At 46.9% G+C, this 24,377-nt stretch overlaps 1 protein-coding gene across 1 annotated transcript in view; it reads right to left on the bottom strand.

The window, feature by feature from the left end:
• The window catches only part of MCM3AP (minichromosome maintenance complex component 3 associated protein), a gene marked incomplete at its 3' end in the record, with an annotated part of 108,259 nt that overhangs the window by 4,045 nt on the left and 79,837 nt on the right, over window positions 1-24,377 (bottom strand). The window contains 4 exon segments of the mRNA XM_082261772.1: window positions 412-570; window positions 12,992-13,135; window positions 14,200-14,320; window positions 19,937-20,194. Of these exon segments, the coding sequence (XP_082117898.1) occupies window positions 412-570; window positions 12,992-13,135; window positions 14,200-14,320; window positions 19,937-20,194 (682 nt within the window).

Genomic DNA, 24,377 nt, shown 5'->3' with positions numbered 1-24,377 from the left:
TCCCCGCTGGTGAAATACAATAGCTCAGCGGGAAGGATTTCTCCAACCACACTGAATATGTGGATGGGATAATCAGCTCATTTGTCTTTGTTGAATCTGCTGGTTGAACGAAAAAAATGAATCATGTATGGCATGCCTTAGGTATCATCTTTAAAAACATAACGTTGTTTAACATCTAGCTAGTATGGGACTACGCTATTAGTAGGGGGCAGGCATTATGCTCTACAGGAAGATAGGAGATAAGGTGTCCTGATCTGATCAAACTGATCTCTATTCACTACAAGCCATAGCATTCCTCTATTCACTACAAGCCAAAGCATTCCGTACCTGCACAGCCAAGGCAGTTGAAAACCAGCTTTCTGTTGAATACAAGCAAACCCAAACAGTTACAATATGATAGTAAAACCTTACTTTTCACACTCCTGTTTCTCAGCCAACAAGGCATGGTTCAGTCGTGACTGAAGAGATTTCAGACTGTCTAAATCCTTCTGTGCATTTTCCATATGTGCAATAAAGGAAGACTCAAGAGGCTGAGACGGCGTTAACACACTCCTCTTTTTGCTTGAAGAACTGGAGAAAGCAAAATACAACAGCTTAGTGTAACAAAAATTGGATGTTTGGTTTTCATGTAAAATAATTTTCTTGGCGTACATTATAAGCAGGGCTCGACAAACCCCTGGTCGCATTGGCGACTAGAATTAGCAGCCTGGCGCCTGGGCTACACTGCGGCACGTGTCTTGTCCCCATGCAGCCCCTGCCCATGGGTGCGCAGACTAAGATGCTGCGCCAGCCGGTATTTGAGGCCGTGGCTTTGCGGCCTTCTGTAGGAAGACGCTTACATCGGGGAACTGGTGCCCTCTTTTGGAGGCCGGGGCTGCAATGAAAATGCAAGTTTAAGCTCGATGATGCAAGGAAGCCATATCTGAACACGTTCCAGAAACACTGCTGTCTTCTCTGGGCCAAAGCTCATTTAAAATTGTCTGCTGCAAAGTTTTTGGCAACCATGGGCTCGTATCTTCCGGATTAGAGGAGAACAACTTTCTGGCTTGCTATCAAAGCTAAATTTCAGGCTCAATAGCCCATATCTCTGCTGGTATGGTGGTGCAAATATCGCATATGGAATAGGCAGCTTGCACACCTGGAAAGGCATCAGTGCTGAAAGATATGTTCAGGTTTTAGAGCAGTAAATGCTCCCATTCCTTTTCAGGGAAGGCCTTGCATATTTCAGGACAATGCTAAACCACATACTGCATCTATAACAGCAAGGCTTCATAGTAACAAATTCCAGGAGCTTAAGAGAAGTATGGCTTTAGGGATTTTTTGAGAATTATGCTTACCTAGGTGGATGCAGAATCGCTCCGATGCTGCATCTGTTCCCAGATGTCTGTGCACTGAGAACTGAGTGATCAAACACCACCGATCGTTAAGTTCTGACATCTCCACGAGCAAAGAGCTGCTGACTGTCAGTCAGACTCTCTGCCGCCTCCTCTTTTACTGGAGCGCTGGGCTGTGGAGGAGCTGGTTCCCTGAGAGGCTGAGCCGGGTGTCAGTTCAGGCACCTGGCGGATCCCGACTTCCACTGTCGCGATGACGCGGTGCCTGGACTAACATCTGTGACGTCAGCAGAGAACGGATTTCAGTCCACTCTCTGCTGAAAACGGGTCACAGGAGTGCAAAATGCATTGAACCCAGGACTGTTGAGCAGTATGAATCAAGCAAGAACAGAACAACTTTTCTCTCCCAAAACTCCAGAAATTGATATCCTCAGTCCCCATTTACAGAGTGTTCTTTAACCAGTTGCCTACTGAGCACTATCACCTCCTCCCTCCCCAGGCCAATTTTCAGCTTTCAGCGCGGTTACACTTTAAACGGCAATTGTGTGGTCATGCTACACTGTACCCATATGACATTTTTACAATTTTTATTTTCACACAAATAGTTTTCTTTTAATGGTATTTTTTCAGCACTGGGCTTTTTTGTTTTTTTGCAAAATAAATTTAAAAAAGACAGAAAACATTGAAAAAGGTTTTTCATAGTTTGTTTTAAAATTTTGCAAACAGGTAATTTTTCTACTTTCCTGATGTGCGTCGATGAGGTGGCACTGATAGGTGACACTGATGAGGAGGCACTGATTGGCAGCACTGGTGGCCACTGTTGGGACTGCACTGATAATCAGGACACTGATTATCAGTGTGGATGTTCTCTTCACACAAGCTGGTTACCGGCTCTCCTCTTGTCATGCTGTCAGTGCAAGGAAATGAATGCGGATAACCGGCTTGTGTTTACATTATGATCAGCTGTGATTGGATATAGCTGATCACATGGTAAAAGGCCTCTGTGATTGGCCCTTTACCCCGATCTGTGATCAGCTGTGTCCTAAGGACACAGCAATCACAGAGAATGCCACCCATGATCACGGGAGGACATCATATTACACCCTCCCAGACCTGGCCAACCACGCTGTAGCCGTCATTCGGCTAAAGCGTGATCAAGAAGTAGTTAAAGAAGAGGGGATGACACACCATGGTAAACATGGCCCTGTCCCAACTTTTTTGAGACCTGTTGTTGCCTTTAACTGCTTCCTGCCTGCGCCATTGTAAAATGATGGTCAGACGGGAACCCTATTGTTCTGGGGAGACATCATATGAATGGGCTGCACTCTGGCATGATCTGTCAACTGCTGTTTCCTGCTGGTACCATGTAACAATACACAGTGTCTACACACTGTCATTCAGAAAAAAGATTTGCTTAAAGCAGTGAAATATACTGCTAAAAAGCAAGAATAGTAGGTTTAAAAAAATAAAAATGTAAATGATTTTTAAAGATTTACATACTATCACCAGTCATTGACTCTGGTCACCACCACACCAGTTAGAGGACATTGTACTGCACTGGTGACCGTATGTAAAAAATAAAAATAATGTGTACATTTTTTTTCTTCATTTTCCAAAACATTGTGATTAAAAAAAACGCACCATGCCTCTTATTAAAAACCTTACACTGCCTACTTTCCAAAAAGGTCATTTGTAATGTCCTGGCATTTTCAGGTCTCAAGAAATGAGAGAGGCCGTCAGTACATCAGGATTGATCGATTTTCAGATATATAAAAAACGGAATATTTGTAAAATCTTACCTGTAAAAATTCCTTTCTCTGAGTCCTCCGACAGTCGCCGCCCCTTCATATTCGTCACCAATGGGTTATTGACCTTTGCTCCGTAGGAGTGGCTAGACAACAGAATATGTTAATATCAAAGCTTTTAGCATTCCCCACCCCCAGGGGGTGGTCCCCTCAGTCAATACCCTCCTGCTTCCTGCATTCCAACCTCAGTTTCAGTAGCATAGCAGTAGAGTACATAAACAAAACCCCAAAAGAGGGGCGGGGGCGGCAACTGTCGGAGGACTCAGAGAAAGGAATTTTACAGGTAAGATTTTACAAAAATTCAGTTTTCTCTTATGTCCTCCGACAGTCACCGCCCCTTCATATTCGTCACCAATGGGACGTCCCAAAGCAGTGTAGACATGAGGGGTGGGGAAAAAAAAAAAAAAAAAAACAGCCGCGCCTAAGGCAACGCAATACCCACATCAGAGAAAGGAACCTTACCAAAGGAAGGAAACCAACTGGGCAACATGAAAAAAACTTGCTCAACAGGAGCAACAACCCAGGAAAGAACAAGTAACCCAGGGGTAAAAATATCCCAACAGCCAAGGACCCAAACCAGGGACCCTAAGGCACTGCCGCACTAAGAACTTTGCGGCCAAAGGAAGCATCCACCGATGCCTGAACATCCACCTTGTAGAATTTTGAAAAGGTGTGAACGGACGACCAAGTCGCCGCCTTACACACCTGGGCCACAGAAGCCCGATGATGACAGGCCCAAGACGTACTCAGAGATCTGGTAGAGTGCGCCTTCACAGGCATGGGGGGAACTTTCCCCTTCAAAGCATAGGCCTGCTCAATGGTCTGTCTGATCCATTTGGCGATGGTAGAAGCCGACGCCGCCATGCCCTTCCGAGGTCCCTCTGGAAGGATAAATAGAGAATCCGTCTTGCGAAAGGATTCAGTCGATAACAGGTAAACCCTGATCGCCCGAACAACATCCAAGGAATGCAAAGCCACTTCCTTTGGATGTTTAGGCTTTGCGCAAAGCGAAGGCAGAACAATGTCCTCATTGAGGTGAAATTCCGAGATCCTCTTCGGAAGGAAAGACGGGTTAGGACGCAAGACCACCTTAACCAAATGAACCACCAAATACGGAGATCTGCAGGACAAGGCAGCCAGCGCCGACACCCTACGAGCCGAGGTGATTGCCACCAAAAAGGCGACCTTCTTGGACAACATAGACAACGGGATCTCCCTGATTTTTTCAAAGGGAGCATGTTGCAACACGGACAGAACAAGATTCAAGTCCCATGGAGGCAAAGGCTCCCTCCTAGGAGGGACCAGATGCCGCACCCCTTGAACAAAAGTGCCAACTAAGGAATTAGACGCCACAGGGCGCTGAAAGAGAACGGCCAGAGCAGAAATCTAACCCTTAATCGTGGCCAACGCCAAACGCTGGTCCACGCCCGTTTGAAGAAAAGCCAACACCCTTAAAACCGAGTATGAACGAGGGGAAAACCCCCTGGACTCACACCAGGCAAAATAGGTCTTCCAAGTACAGTAGTAAACCTTCCCCGAAGAGGACTTTCTAGCCTTAATCAAGGTGTGAATGACCTCAGGGGATAGACCCCTATCCTTCAGGATCTGGGTTTCAACAGCCAGGCTGTCAAAGCCAGAGACTGTAAAGCAGGATGGAATATCGGTCCTTGAGACAGGAGATCGTCTCGAAGAGGCAGACGCCACGGAGCGTCGACCGCCATATTCACGAGGTCTGCGTACCAAGACCGGCTTGGCCAGTCCGGTGCCACCAGAATCACCGTTTTCGGTTCCGAGGCCAACCTCCGAAGGAACCTGGACAGCAGCTGAATTGGTGGAAAGGCATACATCAGACGATACTGATGCCAGGGCGCCACCAACGCGTCTGAGGCGTCTGCCCGAGGATCGCGCGTTCTTGCCACGAACCTTTCCACCTTGTAGTTCAGACGAGACGCGAACAGGTCCACATCTGGGGACCCCCACTTCTCGCACAACATCCGAAAGACATCCGGGTGGAGGGACCATTCTCCCTGGTCCAGGGTCTGGCGGCTCAGATAATCCGCCTGCCAGTTTTCCACCCCCGGAATGTGAACAGCAGATATCGCCGGGACGTGCGTCTCGGCCCAAGACAGAATGTCGGCTACTTCCCGAGCCGCTCGGGCACTCCTGGTGCCCCCTTGGTGGTTGATGTAGGCCACCGCTGTGGCATTGTCCGTCTGCACCCAAACCGGACGGCCCCGCAGCCTGTCCGACCAACGCCGAAGGCAGAGATTTATTGCTCGCAATTCCAGAATGTTGATCGGAAGGAAGGACTCCTCCTCCGACCAAGTTCCCTGGGCAGACAGAACGCCCAGAACACCACCCCAGCCCGACAGGCTGGCATCCGTGGTGATCACAGTCCACGAGCAAGGGCGAAAGGACTTGCCCCCCGACACCGCCGGGGACTGGAGCCACCACAGAAGGTCCCTTCTGGTGCGATGACTCAACGAAATCTGGAGAACCAGAGATTGCGGTCGTCCGTCCCACCTGGCCAGAATCTCCCTTTGGAGACCCCGCGTGTGAAACTGGGCAAAGGGTATCGCCTCGAAAGCCGAGACCATCAGTCCCAGACACCTCCTGCACGTCCGGAGGGACGAGCACTGAACGTCCCTGAGGGACCCGACTTCTTCTTGAAGCTTCCGGAGCTTGTCCTCCGGCAGGAAGACCTTCGCCTGAACAGAGTCCAGGATCATTCCCAGGTAAGGGAGACGAACCGACGGACACAGCGTCGACTTTGGAAAATTTATCGTCCAACCGAACTCTTGCAGAGTCTGCATCGTGACGGACAGGTCGTTCACCAGGCCCTGACTGGTCGCAGACCGAACCAGAATGTCGTCCAGATACCCCAGGATCGAGATGCCCTGGGCTCTCAACAAAGCCAGAACCGGCGCAAGCACCTTGGTGAAAGCCCGCGGAGCCGAGGCGAGACCAAAGGGCAACGCCACGAATTGGTAGTGATCCTCCGCAATGGCGAATCGAAGGTACTGCTGGTGACCCTCGAAAATGGGAATGTGAAGGTACGCATCCTTCAAGTCGATGGAGGCCATGAATTCCCCCGGAACCAGGGCAGCCACCACCGAGCGCAGGGATTCCATGCGGAACTTGCGAACCCGCACAAAGCGGTTCAGAGCTTTCAAGTCCAGGATCGGACGTACCTTGCCCTCCTTTCTGGGCACAGTGAACAGATTTGAATAGAACCCCCGAAATCTGTCCCGATGAGGCACCGGAATCACCACACCCTGAGCCCGCAGGTCCCGCACTGCCAGATCCCGCAAGCGCTCCGGAGACAGCTGAAGATTTGAGGGAAAAAATCTGCCCGCCGGCCGAGAGAGAAACTCAATCTTGTATCCAGATCGAACGATTTCCTGAACCCACCTGTCCCGAACGCGGGCCAGCCAGGGTTGAAGAAAACCGAGCAAGCGTCCCCCCACCCCAGAACTGGGTGAGGGCGCCCCTTCAGGCCGCATTGTTATGGGCAGCGGACCCGGACTGGCCGGACTTCTGCTTACCTGCCCACGGCTTCTTCTGGGAGCCTTGTCCCTTGAAGGGCTTACCCTTATAGTGCGACCGAAAGGCACGAAAGGACCCCTGAGAGGGCCTAAATGAAGCATTCTTCTTACCGCGAACAAACTTAGACTTGTGAGACTGGGGCAAAAGAGTACTCTTACCCCCAGAAATACCCTTGATCAGAGTATCCAAGGATTCGCCAAAAAGGCGAGAGCCCGCGTAAGGCAAATTAGCCAAAGTCTTGTGAGAAGATTGGTCAACAGACCAACATTTCAGCCAGAGCAGGCGGCGGTTCAACACCGCCACACTCTGCAGACGCGCAGCCAAAGGGACCATATCTAGGTCCGCATCACACAAATACATGACACCCTGATGAATCTGATCCACCATAGACAACGTCGAAGCAGAGTCAGCCACCAGAGCACGCCTGAGCACCTGCGTCCAATCGGCAATAGCCTGGGCTGCCATAATGGAAGCAAAAATAGGCTTCAGCATAGAGCCCGCAACCGTATAAGAGTGACGGGCCAGAGACTCCAATCTCCTGTCCGTAGAGTCCCGGAACACAGGGGTATCTTCAGCAGGAATCGCAGTGGATTTATTCAAAATCGCCACCGCGTGATCCACCTGAGGTGGCACACACCAACGCTCATCAGCAGCCGGTGTAAAAGGATAACGCAGCTTGAACCTACTCGGCACAGCAAAAGGTTTCTTTATGTTGCGCCATTGCTCCTCAACAGCGCGCTGAAATTCTGTAGAGCAAGGAAAAACCTGCGACATTTTGCGTCTTCTCTGTGTCCCATAAGAGGACATCAAAGCATGAGGACATGGTTCATCCTCCAAATGCAGCGTTTGTTTGATAGAAGCAACCAACTCATCCATGATTGCAAGCTCTTCGGACGAGCCAGGGGGAGAATTATCAACCCCTTCCACCTCAGCCTCCCCTTCAGACCCCGCCAGGTCTAAAGAAGAACGAGACCCTGAGAAGGGTACACCAGCCATAGCATCCCCATCGCCCTCTGAATCAGAGGAAATGGACACCCTGGGCCTTTTTCGTGGAACGATCAGCCACCAGCATCTGCACCTAAGCAGCAAGGTTAGCCACAATAGCAGCCAGATCAGCCCCCTCAGGGAAAGCAGCAGCAGCCCCCTGGCCCCCAACCAAGGAGGGAGGAAACTTGCTTTCCTGAGAATCCATGCCCCAGTAAAAAAAAAGAAGTACTGCCCCTTTAAGGCCGCGGCGATCGCCCACCGCACTCACAGAAACACACTGACCCACCGGGCTATGAATACAAAGGCAAGGAATACAGGAATGGAAGGTAAAACTTGGAGAGGTCACACAGGCTGCTGCTTCATCGATCGCTGTCCTCAGAGCAAAAGGAAGTGATGCGAGACTGACCGCCCTCAAAGCCTATGTAAGGCTACACAAACATGGCCGCCGGCCGAGGCTATAGAGGTAGAAAACACTGACATGTGGCCCGCGGATCGCCGCCAAAATGGCGGCGTTTGGCGCCAAAACGGCGCTCTCACCACACAGGGTCGGTCACCACAAAATTGTCACAAAAAAATGGCGGACCGCAGTAGCGGTCGCTGCACAGTATGCCCACAACATGTCTTACACAAGCATGTCCTTCACAGCACACAGCATGTCACACAGCCTGTTACACAGAGCAGAGCAGGAGAGCCCCCCCCCCTTGCAGCCCACAGAGAGCAGCTATACTGACAGGGAGCTCAGCATTATGCACAGACATGCAGGGTCCCACAGTCCCAGACTGACACCCAAGACAGACAGGTCCCCACACAGAAATACACTTACCATCCGGATGGCGTGGGGAACCTGCACAAGCGATCAAACCGCTGCACCAAGGACAGGGAGAGTCGCAGCCAGGATGCAGTGGAATTGCGGTGCGAAACCGCATGGCGTCCAGTGAGGTAGCCACCTCACCGCAGCATCCCTGCAGCGGACAGGGATGGGTCGTTCATATTTGCCAGGGAAACCTAGCTGAACGCTCGATGGCAGGCTGGGAAGCCACTGACCCTGAACCCCGGATAACCAGGGAGGCCAGCCCGAGACCCAGCACCGCACGATCATCTTCATCAGAAGACCTGACTAGAGCTGAAAATAAACAGCTAAGTAAAGAAAGAGAAAAAAACTCCAAATAAAATCAAAAAAAGAAAAGAAGCTGAGGCTGAAAAGCCCCAGCACAGGAACGTCTAACCTACTCCTGAGCTAGACAAATGAAACCGAGGTTGGAATGCAGGAAGCAGGAGGGTATTGACTGAGGGGACCACCCCCTGGGGGTGGGGCATGCTAAAAGCTTTGATATTAACATATTCTGTTGTCTAGCCACTCCTACGGAGCAAAGGTCAATAACCCATTGGTGACGAATATGAAGGGGCAGCGACTGTCGGAGGACGTAAGAGAAAAGTCTTTGTGGAAAAAAATGTAGCAGAATACATTTTGGCCTAAATGTATGAAGAAAGATTAATTTGCAAAATTTTATAACAAAGAAAAAAAGTTTTTTTTTTCCCCAAGATTTCTGGCCTTTTTTCATTTATTTAGCAAAAAAAAAAAAAAAAACACAGTGGTGATTAAATACCACTACAAGAAAACTCTATTTGTTTGAAAAAAATGATAAAAATTTCATGAGTACAGTGTTGTATGACGACGCAATTGTCATTCAAAGTGTGACAGCGCTGAATGCTGAAAATTGGCCTGGGCAGGAAGGGGGTAAAAGTGCTCAGCATTGAAGTGGCTGACTTCCAAATAGCTTTTTTGTTTGATTAAAATGGTACATTATCACAGTTTTGACATTTGATAGGTTTTCCCTTTTATATTGTGAATAAAATATGAAATGATTTGCAAAACTCATGTTTTTATGTAGATTTTACACAGCATCCCCACTATTTTTTGGAATTGGGGTTGTACTCAAAGAAAATGATTTTAAAAACCGGTAAACCAAAAATCACATCATTCTCTATTGTACATCACAGGACAACTTGATATCCATTAAGATAAAGATGTCCCAAAGCACTGAACATGAGCTGAGGGGCAGCAGAGTAACAAGCCAATAGGCCCCAGAAACCAAAACAGTTTAGAACCTCACATAACCACCTGCAAGACCCTCTGCCCAAAGGTTGCATCTGTAGAAGAAGGAACATCTATGTAGTAGAACCTAGGAAAGGTATGAACTGAAGTCCAGGTGGCAGCCTTACAAACTTGACCTCTACAGTTAAGCCCAATAGGGGTGAAACATATCAGAGGGGCATGACTGATGGACTGGAATCTGAGCCGAAGCCGGTTTTTCATTCACCTCACATTGGAGTTGAACACAGTGTGGCGGTATCTACATGCTATTTTAAAGAAGCTTGATGTTAAATAGCGCAGAAAGCACCAACATTCCAGGTAGAATAGGCTGTTACAGGCAACAGAAGGCAGTAAGCATGAAAAATAAGCTGACTGTTCCATCTAGAAATGGTAGATTTAGAAGCTGCTTTACCCTTCTGTGTCAAGTCAGGAATGGCAAAAGAAAGTAAGATTGTTGAATCAACACTGTTGAATTTAAATAAGATCTGTATACTGCTTCACTTTTGGGTGAAGCTCAGCTTTAAAAGGAACCTTTCCTGATTATTTTTGGAGATACAGTAAGGAGCCGCCAACTCATGTCAACCAATAAGACAACCTTCCTCATCAGAAATGGAGAATATCTCAGATGGGCTTTAATGGAGAATTTTGTAACACAAAGTACCAAATTGAGGTGGATCAATGTGTGTGACATCCTGTACATAGGCACACACTAAGTAATTGGAGGTAATGAGTTTTTGGAAGAGAACCGCCAAACAGAAATCTGACCATTGATGGTACTCAGGAGTAGACAAAAATTTGATCCTAATTGCAGAAAAGCAACAATGTGTCCCAAGGGTGAACTTTATGGGCCTCACATGACTCAAAATAAGACTTCCACGTCCAATTGCAAATCTTCTGCAAACTCACCTTCCTAGTCCTCAGAAGAATGGGGATTAAAAAAAGATAAATAATTTGGATATTTCCTCTGGCTCTCAAGACCCTGGCTTCAACAGCCAAGCTGTTAAAGCCAGCATCCAAAGAGCAGGATGGAAGATTGAACCCTTGCAACAGGAGTACCAAGTTTTCCTAAGTCAGGCTGGAGTGACCAAAGTAACCAGAATCCCTTGCACTCATATCCTGTGAAGCAGCAGAGGCTGCAGCGGAGGGAAGCCAAAAATTAGGAAAAACCGGTCCCATTGTGTCACCAGGGCATCCATCACAAACGCTTGAGTGTCCCTGCTCCTGGACTCAAATCCGTCCAGTTTCACATTGAACCTGAACACTAGAAAATTCACATCCAGGATCCCCCATCTCCGACTGAGTGCCTTTAACACTGCTGGATGAAGTGCCCTGTCTCCCAGATTCAGATGTCTGCTGAGGAAGTCTGTCTTCCATCGGAAAAGAGTATAGCAGACAGGCGAGAAAATTATTAGTGTCTCACGCCAAAATAACATCAGTTTTCTCCTGAATGAAGCAACTTCTGACTTCTTCATGGCGATTGATATACACCACTCCCGTGACGTTTTCTGACTGCACCGGGAGTCTTGTGGGAATGCCATGGTGGAAGTCTCAATTGCTACCATTTTAATGGTGATGCAATCACCACAACCGACAGGAACCTTTATGAGTGATTTATTGATTGCTATAACAACAATATTGGCTGTAGCACAATAATGGCACCCCAATTAGTAGTGAGGATTGCTACAGATGAAGAAAAAAAATTCTCTAATTCCACTTTGAAGAAAGACTGTGCAGACAGAAATACTAGATTTCTATTGCCAGTGAGGAAGGCGGTCATGGGTGTGCTGTTGCACCCCCAAAAATGTTGCTCACACCCTGATTGCACCCCAATCAATAGCCAACAGGCTAAGTGCAGTGTGTGGGCTGTATTTAGGAGGGTCTACCTCCTTTTTATTATAGATTGGGCATTTGGTCCTTCTCTAGTAGCCATAAACACTAGCATGACACCATTTTGTGCAGACTGCTATTCCTCTATGTTACTTCTTCTCTGGGATCAGATAGGACATGAGGTCACAAGAGGGGGTGGAGCAATGGATGTATGCCTTTCATTTCCTCTTTCTGGGTGGGACACAGGCATTGCACCACAGCTCACAGCTACTTTTTGCCTCCATTGCCATCAGCACACTTCAGTGACACAGAGCAGCACTCCCTTCACAAAAAAACTAGAATAAACTTTGCCTACAGTGAGAGTTGTTATGCAGCCTGATCACCGCTACATTTTCTGTTGGCCCATACACCTCCTGCTTCGATTTAGTGAATATTTCATAGGAGTAAGAGTTTAGGAGTGGTACTGTTTTGCTCATCTCTGCTGTTACTGCTGTGTGTTCCAAGAACACCAATGCTGGGAGACTATTTTTGTGCTGGGGGTTATTGCTTGTCACAGCACTCACCGAGAATGGTAGTGTAGGATCCTTACATTTCTGGGGGTTGTCATTGCTGGTCCTGACACTTACTAGGGATTATTGCTAGGGGTAACATACTTCTAATGCCACTTGATTCTGTATACTTTAATGTGATTAAAAGGGGAACCAGTCGTACATTAGCATTTTTTCTTTTTGGGAAATCACCATAGCTTTTTCGGATTCAAATCTTCAAAAGAGAAGCCTTTTTTGTTTATTATTGCCATTCCTCTTTATAGCTTAACACTTGACACTGTTCTTGATGATCATCACTACCATCCTGGGATGTGTACTCCATTGGATTATTGTAATCTTGCCTGATACTTTGCTAACACACACTATATAGTGATTGTGGGCACTTTTGTTTTTCTTTATAGTCCTTGTATCCAACATGATTTGAACTGTTTCCAAATCTGTAAGGTTGTTCGTCTCCGTTTGACATACAGGGGTTTACTAAAGCTAGAGAGTGCAAAATCAGGCTCACGTCTACATAGAAACCAGTCAGCTTCCAGGTTTTATTGCCATAGCTTAACTGAACATGCTGAGGTCAGAAGATGGTTGGTGTCTATGCAGAAGCGAGCCCCTAGCCACTGCTGGCCTTCTAGCTGTCTTGCCGTCTCTGACTTCAATACTTTCTGAGTAACTGACCCAGGACAAACAAACCGCATCAAAAATCAGTACCCTAAAGCAAGTAGAAGTAAGCAGGTCAGCCCACTTAATCCTCTAGGGACAGGTTTGCTTTACTCTTACCTATTACAGGAAATCTGCTGATGCATTAATGTACTGAGCCATTTACTTCACTACAGCTTATAAAAAACAGTTCACCTTTCATTCTCCTCCTCCGACAAAAGAAACTGACTAAGATGTGAGTGAAGAGACGTCAAATTTCTTTGAGTATTTTCTTCACATGTCAGAAAAGACGATGCTGTTTGAGATGACTGCAATTTACGCTTCCTTCTGCATGATGAACTAGAAAGAAGCATAGCACAGTAGTTAAATCAGATATTTACATATGTACACAATTTTCAGCTGCATCACTATATTCTACAGAGGTATTTTTGTGGGGGGGGGGGGGGGCTTATACCGGGGCAGAGGACTGTGGTGGCTTTTCAGTTACCCATTTGTAATAACAATATTAAAGTGCTAATCTAAAAATGTTGACACTGAATTCCAGGCAAATCATTAAATACACAGATGAAATATATAAAATCACAGCTAACCCAAATGGCGCTGCAGAAATGAGTATCCACCACTTTGCTGTTTAAGATGTACAGTGGTATTAAAGTAGTTAAACTGCACTAAAATGTATTTAGTGTGTCACCCATTGCATCTATTAAAGTTTAAAGAAAAAAGTGGGGAGGGGCAAAGGAGACAAAGATAAATAAAAAATAGAAAGACTAAAGCTCATAATTTTTTACCGTAAGCAGATAAAAAAAAAGAGATCTAAAAAGGGAAACTTGGACTTAAAATGTGAACAGCTGAGAAATTAAAAAAAAAAAAAGAAAAAATTATATATACATACACACACACACACACACACACACATTATATATATATATATATATATATATATATATATATATATATATACATATACATACATACACACACATATAAATTTACCCTCCGCACTGCAAGGAATGCTCGCTTTTACCTAGAGTACCAGGAAACTACATTTTTCTTACCTTATCCTTTACCATCCCCACCTCCACCTTTACCGATTCCTCTGAAGCCTCACCAGGATGCTCCATTCTGTGGTCACAGCTCTGATGCTATCATGTACAATGCAGGACCAGAAGTCCAGCATTTCAATGGCCAGGTCACATACTGGTGTGTCAGAAAGAACACAGCACCACTTGCCAGAGCAGCGAGGGATAAGTCTTTTTTTCAGGTACCCTATGCAAAAAAGCTAGCATTTAACTCTTACAGTGCAGGGGGGGGGGTCCACTGCAGGTGGTTGTTTTTTTCTTTTTTTTTTAATTTAATTTCCCTGGAGCACAGCTTCAAGAACAATCGTTACACTGAATAATCACCTCTCACTAGCCATCAGTACATCTTTATCTGTGGTATGACAAGCCTTCAGCCATGATTCTGGCAATTTGAAATGTTCCAAATCCTTTTCAAAGAAATAAACATAAAGGTCCTCCAGGGAACCTACAGAAAAAAAAAGGCAAATAAAAGATAGTTTACATTAGGATTTTAATGGGAAGCGGACAAAGTAAAATAGCTGTGCAAGAGGGCTCTGATGGAAGCTACTTAAAAAACAAAAATATAATATATTGTAGCTTACGATTCTTTAGATGTGGTGGCCGCATTAGTACTAAGGTGGCTAAACTCAGTCATTCCAAGATGAAGCAGCGATGCTGCAGACAGGACAGCACTGGATCGGTAGGGTCAGGAAAGTGTTTAGGGAGGGGGAAGGCACAACAAGTACAGGGAAATTTCTTCCTTAATGCAAGAAATGCTTTTAGGGAAATGCATTAAGGTAAAATTAATAAGAAGGAAAACATGACTAATCACCAAAATGTTTTTTTTTTTTTTTTTTTGGAGTCCACTGGGGGACACAGGTCCCACCCTCTGTGTTTATGATCATGCTTTCAGTACTGCATTAAAAAAAAACTGGTGGTAGTAGAAGTTATCGTGGTCTGGCCCTACAGTTTGTTTGCCAGTTTCCAATCCCCTTGTTAGACAGCAGTAAAATCCGAAAGCTAAAGGGCTCCTTCATTGGACTTTAGGAAACAGATTTTCATTATCTGTACTTGCTGAAAATGATTGTTCATTTGAAAGTGTAGCGTTTAACAAAACAGACACTCCTGACAAATTCACATGATAGTTTGCCTGTCTACGAAACGCAAAGGATTGTAATCGCAGATAATAGCGATGTGTGACAAGTGATTGGTCAAGTTGGAATCTGATTAAACTAGAAATAAATGGATTTTTGTAAAATCTTACCGTAAAATCCTTTTCTCTTAGCTCATCGACAGACGTAGTCCTCGGTGATACACCACCTTCGGGTTATGTTACCTCCGCAGGAGCAGGACTAGACAGGAAATTAAAAAGCTCTGGCCACACCCTAGGGGCAGTCCCAGAGGGTATATCCTCTCTCTCTCTGCCTCAGCAAATCAGTTATGTGAAAAAGCAGTGCTTAGAGAATTTAACCCAACCCAACTCCAAAACAGAGGGGCGGGGACTACGTCTGTCGATGAGCTAAGAGAAAAGGATTTTACGGTAAGATTTTACAAAAATCCATTTTTCTCTAGCGCTCATCGACAGACGTAGTCCTCGGTGATACACCACCTTCGGGACGTCCCAGAGCAGTATCACAACTGAGGGGTGGGAAAATGGAAATCAAATCCCAATCTAGAAGGCCCAACCGGTGCCAACTAGAAGTTTACAATGCTCATCCTTAATGATGAGACTCAACAAAAAAATTTTCAAACAGAAAAAAACCCTCGAGGTCGACCACCGGTCTCCTCAAATTGCGGCCTGCAAAACCTTGCGGCCAAATGAGGCATCCGCCGATGCCGTCACATCAATTTTATAGAATTTAGTAAAGGTATGTACCGACGACCAAGTGGCCGCCTTACATACCTGGACCACTGACGCCTGATGGCGAAAGGCCCAGGAAGTACTGAGCGCTCGAGTGGAGTGCGCCCTAACAGGGAACGGAGGACTCTGACCCTTAATAGAATAAGCCTGTACCACCGTTTGTCTAATCCATTTGGCAATGGTCGCGGCAGATGCAGGCAAACCCTTTCTGGGGCCATCCGTGATCACAAAAAGTGAATCCGTCTTACGGAATGATTCCGTAGCTTTCAGGTATACCCTGATTGCCCGAACCACATCCAAGGAATGCAACGCATGTTCCCGATGATGCTTGGGCTGAGGACACAAGGAAGGTAGTACAATATCTTCATTCAGATGAAAATCTGAAACCACTTTAGGAAGAAAAGATGGCTTAGGATGAAGTACTACCTTATCCCTATGAATCACTAGGTATGGGGACTGGCATGATAATGCAGCCAGTTCTGACACCCTGCGAGCAGAAGTAATAGCCACCAAGAAGACCACCTTCTGGGATAAAGTAAGCAAGGGAATCTCCCTGATGTTTTCAAAGGGAGGTTTCTGTAGAACCGACAAAACCAAATTAAGATCCCAGGGCGGTAAGGGCGCGCGGACTGGAGGAGCCAGGTGCCGCACCCCCTGGATGAAATTCCGCACCAAGGATTTGGTAGCTAAAGGTTTCTGAAAGAAGATTGCTAATGCTGAAACTTGACCCTTGATGGTGCTCAAGGCTAGCTTCTGCTCAACCCCTTGTTGCAAAAAGGCCAATATTCGAGACACCGAATAGGTACGTGGAGGAAATCCTAAAGATTCGCACCACGCAATATAAGTCTTCCATGTGTGATAATAGACTTTGCTGGAAGTCGCTTTCCTAGCTTTAATAAGGGTAGGAATGACTGAAGTAGACAAACCTCTGTCCTTCAGTACTTGGGTCTCAATGGCCAGGCCATTAAAACCAGCGACTGTAAAGCACGAAGGTAAATAGGTCCTTGAGACTACAGACACTCCCTGAGACGAAGTTCCCACGGAACGTCTGCGACTAACCTGTCCAAGTCGGCCAGGCCGGCTTGAAGAGGCCAGCCTAGAATTTCTAGGACCACTGGCGCTGATTGGATCTGAACCAGGCGTCCCTAGAGCTATCTGGCCCCGACCATCCGAGAAAGTCTGGTCGTTTTCTGTTCCCACACATTTATCAGATACCTGATAGTTATCAGGCAAGGTGATCTTTTCTGGTTGAACCTCAGGGACCGAAGTCACCCGACTAGAGGCTACTTGGCCTATCTGGTCAATCAGATCCGATTCCTGTGAGGTATCGGGACTAATCTTAGGAAAAGGTAAAGGAAAAGATCTATACAGGGAACGGTAACTACCGCTTCCTGTACTTAAATGTTGGAAGGGAAGAATCGCACCGGTAGTAGTGGTTGATGCTCGATCTAATGTCCTGAATACCGGTGAAAACGTCCCCCCACCCTGAAATTGGGTGGGGGCGCACCTTCAGGCTGTGTACTCCTTTACTTCGGGTTTGGCTGGGTTGGTCCTCTGCTTGTCCGACCAGCCCTTCTTGAACCCTCCTGGAGGAGTCTTGCCTTTCCCGGAAGTACCAGCCGGGCGTCCTTTATGGGCGGTAAAGAAAGGTCCTCGCTTGTTGCGAGGTTCCTTAGCTTTTGCAGCCTGTGGCAAAAAAGTACTCTTGCCCCCGGTGGCATCCTTAATGATTTCATCTAGGTTGGCTCCAAATAGACGATTCCCCTGGAAAGGGAGATTGGTCAAAGTCTTTTTGGAACCTAGGTCAGCTGACCAGCATTTTAACCACAGCACACGTCTGAGGATCACTGCTAACTTAGATGCATGCCCTAACAAGGGAGTAGTGTCCAAGGCTGCGTCACAGATAAACCGTAGCCCTTGTATGATCTGTTCTATCAAATCAGATGTCTCCTGGGGAATATCTTTTCCCCTAAGATCTTGGCGTACCATCTTCGCCCATTCTGTAAGTGTCTGGGAAACTAGACCAATAACAATTACTGGTCTAAATGCTGACCCTATCAGAGAAAAGATAGTGCGGGACTCCGCTTCTATCTTTCGATCCACCGGATCCTTAAAGGACGAAGTGTCCTCCACTGGAATAACCGTGGCTTTATTCAGCCTGGAAATAGGCGGATCCACGACTGGTGGTACCGTCCATTTCTTAATGATGGATTCCTCAAACGGATAGCGTCTAGCAATACGCTTGGAAATAGTAAAGGTACGTTTAGAATGTTCCCATTCTCCTTTAATCTGATTTCCAAAACATTTCGGTACAGGAAAAGCCTTCGCCGTCTTGATGGGCTTATTAGTCCCAAAAGGCCTCTCTGTTTCAGTTACCTCTGCCGGTAAAGCCTCAAGTTTTAAGGTTTCTTGCACTGCCACAACTAGTGCGTCCACCAATGCTTCTTCCTGAATTATAGCAAGAGAAGAAGCGTCCTCCTCACTGTCTGAGGGGGCTTTACCTGGGATAACAGCCCTTGCAGAGGAACCTGCAACTGCAGTGACCATCTCTGAATCAGAGTCAGAGGTGTCAGATAGTATAGGGGTAGGCGGGGGTCGCTTCCTTGACCCCCGTCCCTGACAGGCCGCCTCCACCCGAGCCACCATAGACTCCAAAATTGCTGTAAATGACTCTATACTCTGTACACCGGCGGGTCCCGAGGCCCCCTCGAGGGAAACAGGTGGGGGAATCTGTGTGGCAGGGTCCATAATAACTCCAGTTACTTCCTGGATGATATAATTCAAAGTAAAGAAAAAACTTTTTTTTTTTTTTTTGACCCTCAGCGCCACAAAAAACCCCTTAGTGTTACCTGCTAGGGATCCCTATCGATCGAGAGAGAGAGAGATAGACCCCCAGGCTCACCACTTGATGTTCAGAGTTGAACTGCAACAGCTTACAGCGCTGTCTTAGACAAACAGGAAGTCTTTTGGCTGGCTGCCCAGGAAGAAAGGAGGCGGCTCCGCCCCTCTGTACGCCTTCCGGCGCCTCCCCCAAGCTCCACGAGGTGTAGAATCACCTAAAACATGGCCGCCCCCATGCTGGAGACACGAGGCTACGCCAAAATGGCGGCTCGTGCGATCCAGCAAAAAAAATGGCGGCGGCCTGTGCTGACTAGCGGTGTGCTGCAGGCACACAACACTCTCTCTGCATGGGGATATGGCGTGTTTGGCGGTACCGGCCCTGGCGGACCGCATGGCCATTCGGGAGGCCTGCTATTAGCTGGAGATCTGACTTGGAAGGCAGTCTACATGTCCATGGCTTCTGACTGGTAGGTAGCTTATACTTAACCCATAAGATTCCCAGAATGCCACAGATTACATCTTTAAAAACATGTATACAATAGATTGTTAGCTCCCAAACCAAGCCTCCTGGCTTTTTGCACACATAAAATCACACTCAAAGTAGGAGGATTTGTGACATGTTATAGGATAGAAAGAACTCTTTCTTACCATACAGAGAGGGGCCCGCGTTCACCACAAAACCCGTCAGGGGGAAAAGGGGGAACATACTACTCACCATACCGGAACCAGGCGGGCACCAACTCCTGACAGTACCCCTCTCCACCGGGGCGGGAGGGCTGTCGACCGATACGGACGCCGTGACTCATGGTCTTTGGCGTTTCAGCGAGACGTTTAACTCGCGGGTTCAGTCCTTTTAACGGGACTTTGTCGCGGCCGACCCAGCGCGGAGCTATGGCCTGCACGCGCTCGTAGGCTGAACTGGGGTGACCACCGGATCTCAACATCCAGCCCGTCGCCCAGTTCAGCTTTCTTGCTTGAAGATCTCACAGGAACACTGGAGAAAAAAAGCTGTCCAAAAAATCCTTTTAGAAAAAAATTCTTGCCAGGACCTAAGATCCCAGCAAGGTATCTAGGTCCTTACTCCTAACTAGACAGAAAATAACTGATTTGCTGAGGCAGAGAGAGAGAGGATATACCCTCTGGGACTGCCCCTAGGGTGTAGCCAGAGCTTTTTAATTTCCTGTCTAGTCCTGCTCCTGCGGAGGTAACATAACCCGAAGGTGGTGTATCACCGAGGACTACGTCTGTCGATGAGCGCTAGAGAAATAGAGATTAATGTATCCCCTGACTACTGTCTCAATCCTAGTCTGCCATACATGCCTTAATTTAAAGTTGATTTCTATTTACATTCTATGAAAATGTGGGCACATATACTTATACCTTTAACATGTGCATTAGGAGGAGGATTCCAGCCTTTCAACTTGTGATTTATGCAAAGCGCTATTAAGTCATCCCAAGGGATTTCATGTACAAATAGCTCAGGGTCTGACACTTCACTTTCACCGTTTTCCAGACATTGGTTCCAAACACCTCCAAGAAGCATCTGTACTTCAGAGTTCAACACAGGCAAAGCTTCTGAAGACTTGGAGATCTGAGATACATAATCCTTAATCATGGAACACACAGGATGCAAGGGAGCTATGAGGAAGAGATCATAAAAAACAAAGGTTAGAGCATGTAGAGTGTACCCTCTTAGGTCCCCCCACAAACCGTAGCCCCCCTCTACAATAATCCCCACTTTGCACCAGGGCTTCAAACTTCTCAATTCAGGTGGCGGATTGACAAAGGCCTCTATAGAATAGGTAATTTTCTGGATCAGAGGGGTGCGACCTCTCACCTACTTTAGGGAAACAATGAGGATGCCCCCTGGGGCATCCTATCGCCTCCTCCAAATAACCCACTTCCTTCTGACCCTTAAGAATGATCAGACAGACATCACAACTAGAACATTGTATGAAAACAGATGCATGGGGGGGTCTGGGTTAAGGGGAGGGATCACGGAGTTGTATAGCTTATTCGCTAATCCAGCTACCAAGCCTTCATACCAACTAGCATGGGAGACTGACTTGGGGGAAACCATCGAGGAGGAGGAGTGGGACAGGTGGTCGACCATGGTGCACAGGGGTATACTTAACACCACTTTGGTGGAGGCAAATTATAAGGTGCTGTGGTGGTGGTACCTGGTGCAGACAAGACTAGCTAAGTTGTTTCCGGGGGCCTCCCCCCTAGGTTTCAGACAATGTGGGCAGAATGGGGATATGTATCACGTGTGGTGGAGCTGCCCAAAAGTACGGCGCTACTGGATCAGAGAGATTAACTTGATCCACTTGGCGACGGGTCAGAGAATCAGTAGGGACGCCAAGACGGTGCTATTTTCAGACTTGCCAGTTGAGATACCGAAACATACACGTACCCTTATATTTTTCATTCTCCTGGCGGCTAAAATAGTTATAGCGCGTGCATGGAAGACACCTGGGCTCAATGTCTTACTAGTGAAACATAAAATGTCGTGGATTATGCTTAATGAAAAGTTGGCTAGCATCCCTCAGGACAAACAAAGTAAATTTGAAAAGGTGTGGAATCCCTGGATCGCATATTTACAGGCCCCATAGCCGTGGCGAGGGGGCGGGGGGATTCGGGAGTCCGGTACGGGAGGACGCTCTTTCCCTCTTTTTCTTTCTTTATTCCTTTACTTAATCCTATTTTTGTCTCCATTCTTATACTAATTACAATTCTATTCTCTATTCTTTCTTTTCACTCCTTTTGTCCCCCCCCCCCCTCTTTTTTTCCCCTTCTTCTTTCGGGGGTCTGGAACTAGGCGAGGTGGTGTAAGCTCTGGGATGTGGGGCTGTGGCTTTGGATCCCAGAGTACAGGTCTGTGCCTTATCGGTCACTTGAAAAATGGCCACAGGCCTATTACCTCGTTGCCATGCTGGCCATATCTCTTGGTGGGAGGGGTATGTGGGGTGGTCAGTGCTGGGGGAGGGCTGCTCCCCACCACAGACACAGTTTGAACCTAGTTGGGGTGTCTGGGGTGGGAGGCGGGGCCTCTGCTCACCTGTCCGCTAACGGTTTGGTTGGTTTTCTGGACACAGAGCATGCCTCCTTTGCTGCTGTAAAGTTACAGGACCCTATGTGTTATAACGTAGCACTGCTTGATACCGATGAGATATTGTTTTGTATGTTGAACACACTGCTGTGTGGTGCTTTTCTGTATGTTACCCCTTTCTTTTTCACGGTTTTGTAAAACTTAATAAAAAAACTATTGAATACTAAAAAAACAAGGTTAGAATATCAACTACAGCATACTTTGACTAGAGTTAGATGCTGGTGGGTGGATTTCCTCCTACCACCTTTTAAGTTCATATCCAGGCTTGATTTTTTTTTTTTTTTTTTTTAATTTACCCCATTCTTCCTCTATGCGCACGGTGATCCGATTTACAAAAAAAAAAAAAAAAATCCCCTATTTTGTTCCATTTATTTTATTTTATTTCCTTTATTGGGACAGTGACGTCATCAATCACTGCCCAAAAAGCTTCTTGTTCCTGTCACCTGGAAAAGGGCTTTGCAACCACTTACTAAGTCACAGGTTTTGTGTACATAGGGCATGCTGCAGAACTACATATTCCAGGTTTCTTCAGCCCACAAATGGCACGTGTGCAAAGGGTCTGGGCAGGCTTGTTAGAGCTGTGGGCCGCAACAGGGGGATTTTACACTGCTGTCAAAAAATGGGAGAAAAAGTTGCTTAAAGTGATTGTAAACCTCAGACATAAAATACGAACAAAGCATATCCCTCTGTAGTGTGAACCATTCTCAATCCAGAGCACTAAGTCATTTCCATCTGATGCTTTGTTTCTCTGCTATCAGTACGAGTCCCTTCTGGCAAGTTTTTCTGAAACCAAAAGAAAAAAGGTGGGATTGGGGGGGTTTCCCTTTCCCATCCAATCAGCTCTCAGAGCTATCCTCACTGAGGTTTGCAGTGTTTAACTTCAGATCTCTTTCTCCATTTTCTGAAATCTCAGACAAGCTTTAAAAATTCTGGACTTGTAGCAAAGACAGATACACATTTAAGACTTATGTAGGAGGATTTGTTTCATCTCTGTTCCTAGGGTTCTATCCCATTTGAGATTTTCTAGCAGCGAGCGCAGTTTTGGGAAATTGGCTCTTTTGAAATTCAGCGTCCTTATATTACCCCTCTGCTTCCTATTACTGTAATCAATACTGAAACTTATTGACCTATGGTCACTGTTTCCCAAGTTGCCCCATATTTCTAGATCTGTGAGCAGGTCTGTATTGTTGGTAATCAGTAGGTCAAGTACCGCATTGTTTCTTGTCGGTGCATTCACCATCTGACCCATGAAATTGTCCTGCAAAACATTTAGGAACTGCCTAGCCTTGGCTGAGTGTGCGGTTCCTTCTGCCCAGTCTATATCAGGATAATTAAAGTCCCCCATTATAATGACATTTCCCATCCTTGCTGCCAATCATATCTGTAAAATGAGGTCCGCCTCCCCCTCCTCCCTCTGGTTGGGGGGCCTATAGCATACGCCCAATATTACCTTCCCCACCGTGCCTTCCCTTTGAAGCTCTACCCATAGGGATTCTGCCTCGTCCTTAGCTCCATTATTAATATCATCCCTCATATTTATCTGTATACTGTTCTTAATATATAGACATATCCCTCCCCCTTTTTTACCTTCTCTATCTCTGCGATAAAGGGAATACCCCTGAATGGTCGCCATCCAGTCATGAGAGCCGTCAAACCAAGTCTCTGTTATCCCCACAAAATCTAAGTCCTCCTCAAACATCAGTAGCTCCAGCTCTCCCATCTTGTTGGCCAGGCTTCTGGCATTGGTATACAAACCTCTTAATTTTGACCGGTTACATATATCCTCATCTGATGTTTTTAGGCTGCTCTCTTGATTTCTCCCCATACCCACCCTGGGTTTAGGAGCTCCGAACACCCTACCGCCAATGCCCCCATTTCTGCCCTCTGAAACTTGCTTTCCACTGGCTAATTCTACATCTGTACCCTCCCCCCCCATCACCTAGTTTAAAAGCCCCTCTAACTTTTTGGCCATCTTCTCACCCAGTACGGCTGCACCTTCCCCATTTAGGTGCAATCCGTCCCTACCAAAGAGCCAGTGGCTGACTGAGAAGTCGGCCCAGTTCTCCAGAAACCCGAAACCCTCCTTACTACACCAGCTCCTCAGCCACTTGTTAACTTCCCTAATCTCCCGCTGCCTCTCTGGTGTGGCTCGAGGTACAGGTAGTATTCCGGAAAATACTACCTTGGAGGTCCTAGTCCTCAACTTAGCGACTAAGTCCCTGAAATCATTTAGGACTCCATCTTCCTCTGCCTATGTCATTGGTACCCACGTGTACCATGACAGCTGGGTCTTCCCCAGCCCCACCCAATAATCTGTCCACCGGATCCGCGATTGCCTCCTGCAATGTCTGGAGTCCAGAGGAAAAAACACTCTCCCTGAGGCCGAGTCCAGAGTCAGACCCAGAAAGTCCAGTTTTTATGGACAGAACCAAAGCAGACTGCTGAAGGTTTAGAATCCAACCAAGCTCCCTCAGAGTTTGCAGAACAATCGGCAGTTGACCTTCAGAGCAACCCGAGACTCTGCTTGCAGAAGATCATCTAGTTACCCCAGTCCTTCGATCCCCCTCTGACTAAAACAATGCCAGCACTGGGAAGTCGGGATAACACTTTTGTGAAGGCCAGAAGAGGAGAGGCGAGACGCCACAAACCAATAATGCTCCTTGCCCAGGGCAAAACGGAGGAAGCGTTAGTGACCGGCCCATATTAGAATGT

Source organism: Pelophylax lessonae (genome assembly GCF_965119305.1).
Source record: "Pelophylax lessonae genome assembly, chromosome: 6".
Classification (NCBI taxonomy): domain Eukaryota; kingdom Metazoa; phylum Chordata; class Amphibia; order Anura; family Ranidae; genus Pelophylax; species Pelophylax lessonae.
This window is presented reverse-complemented; position numbering and strand designations above follow the sequence as displayed.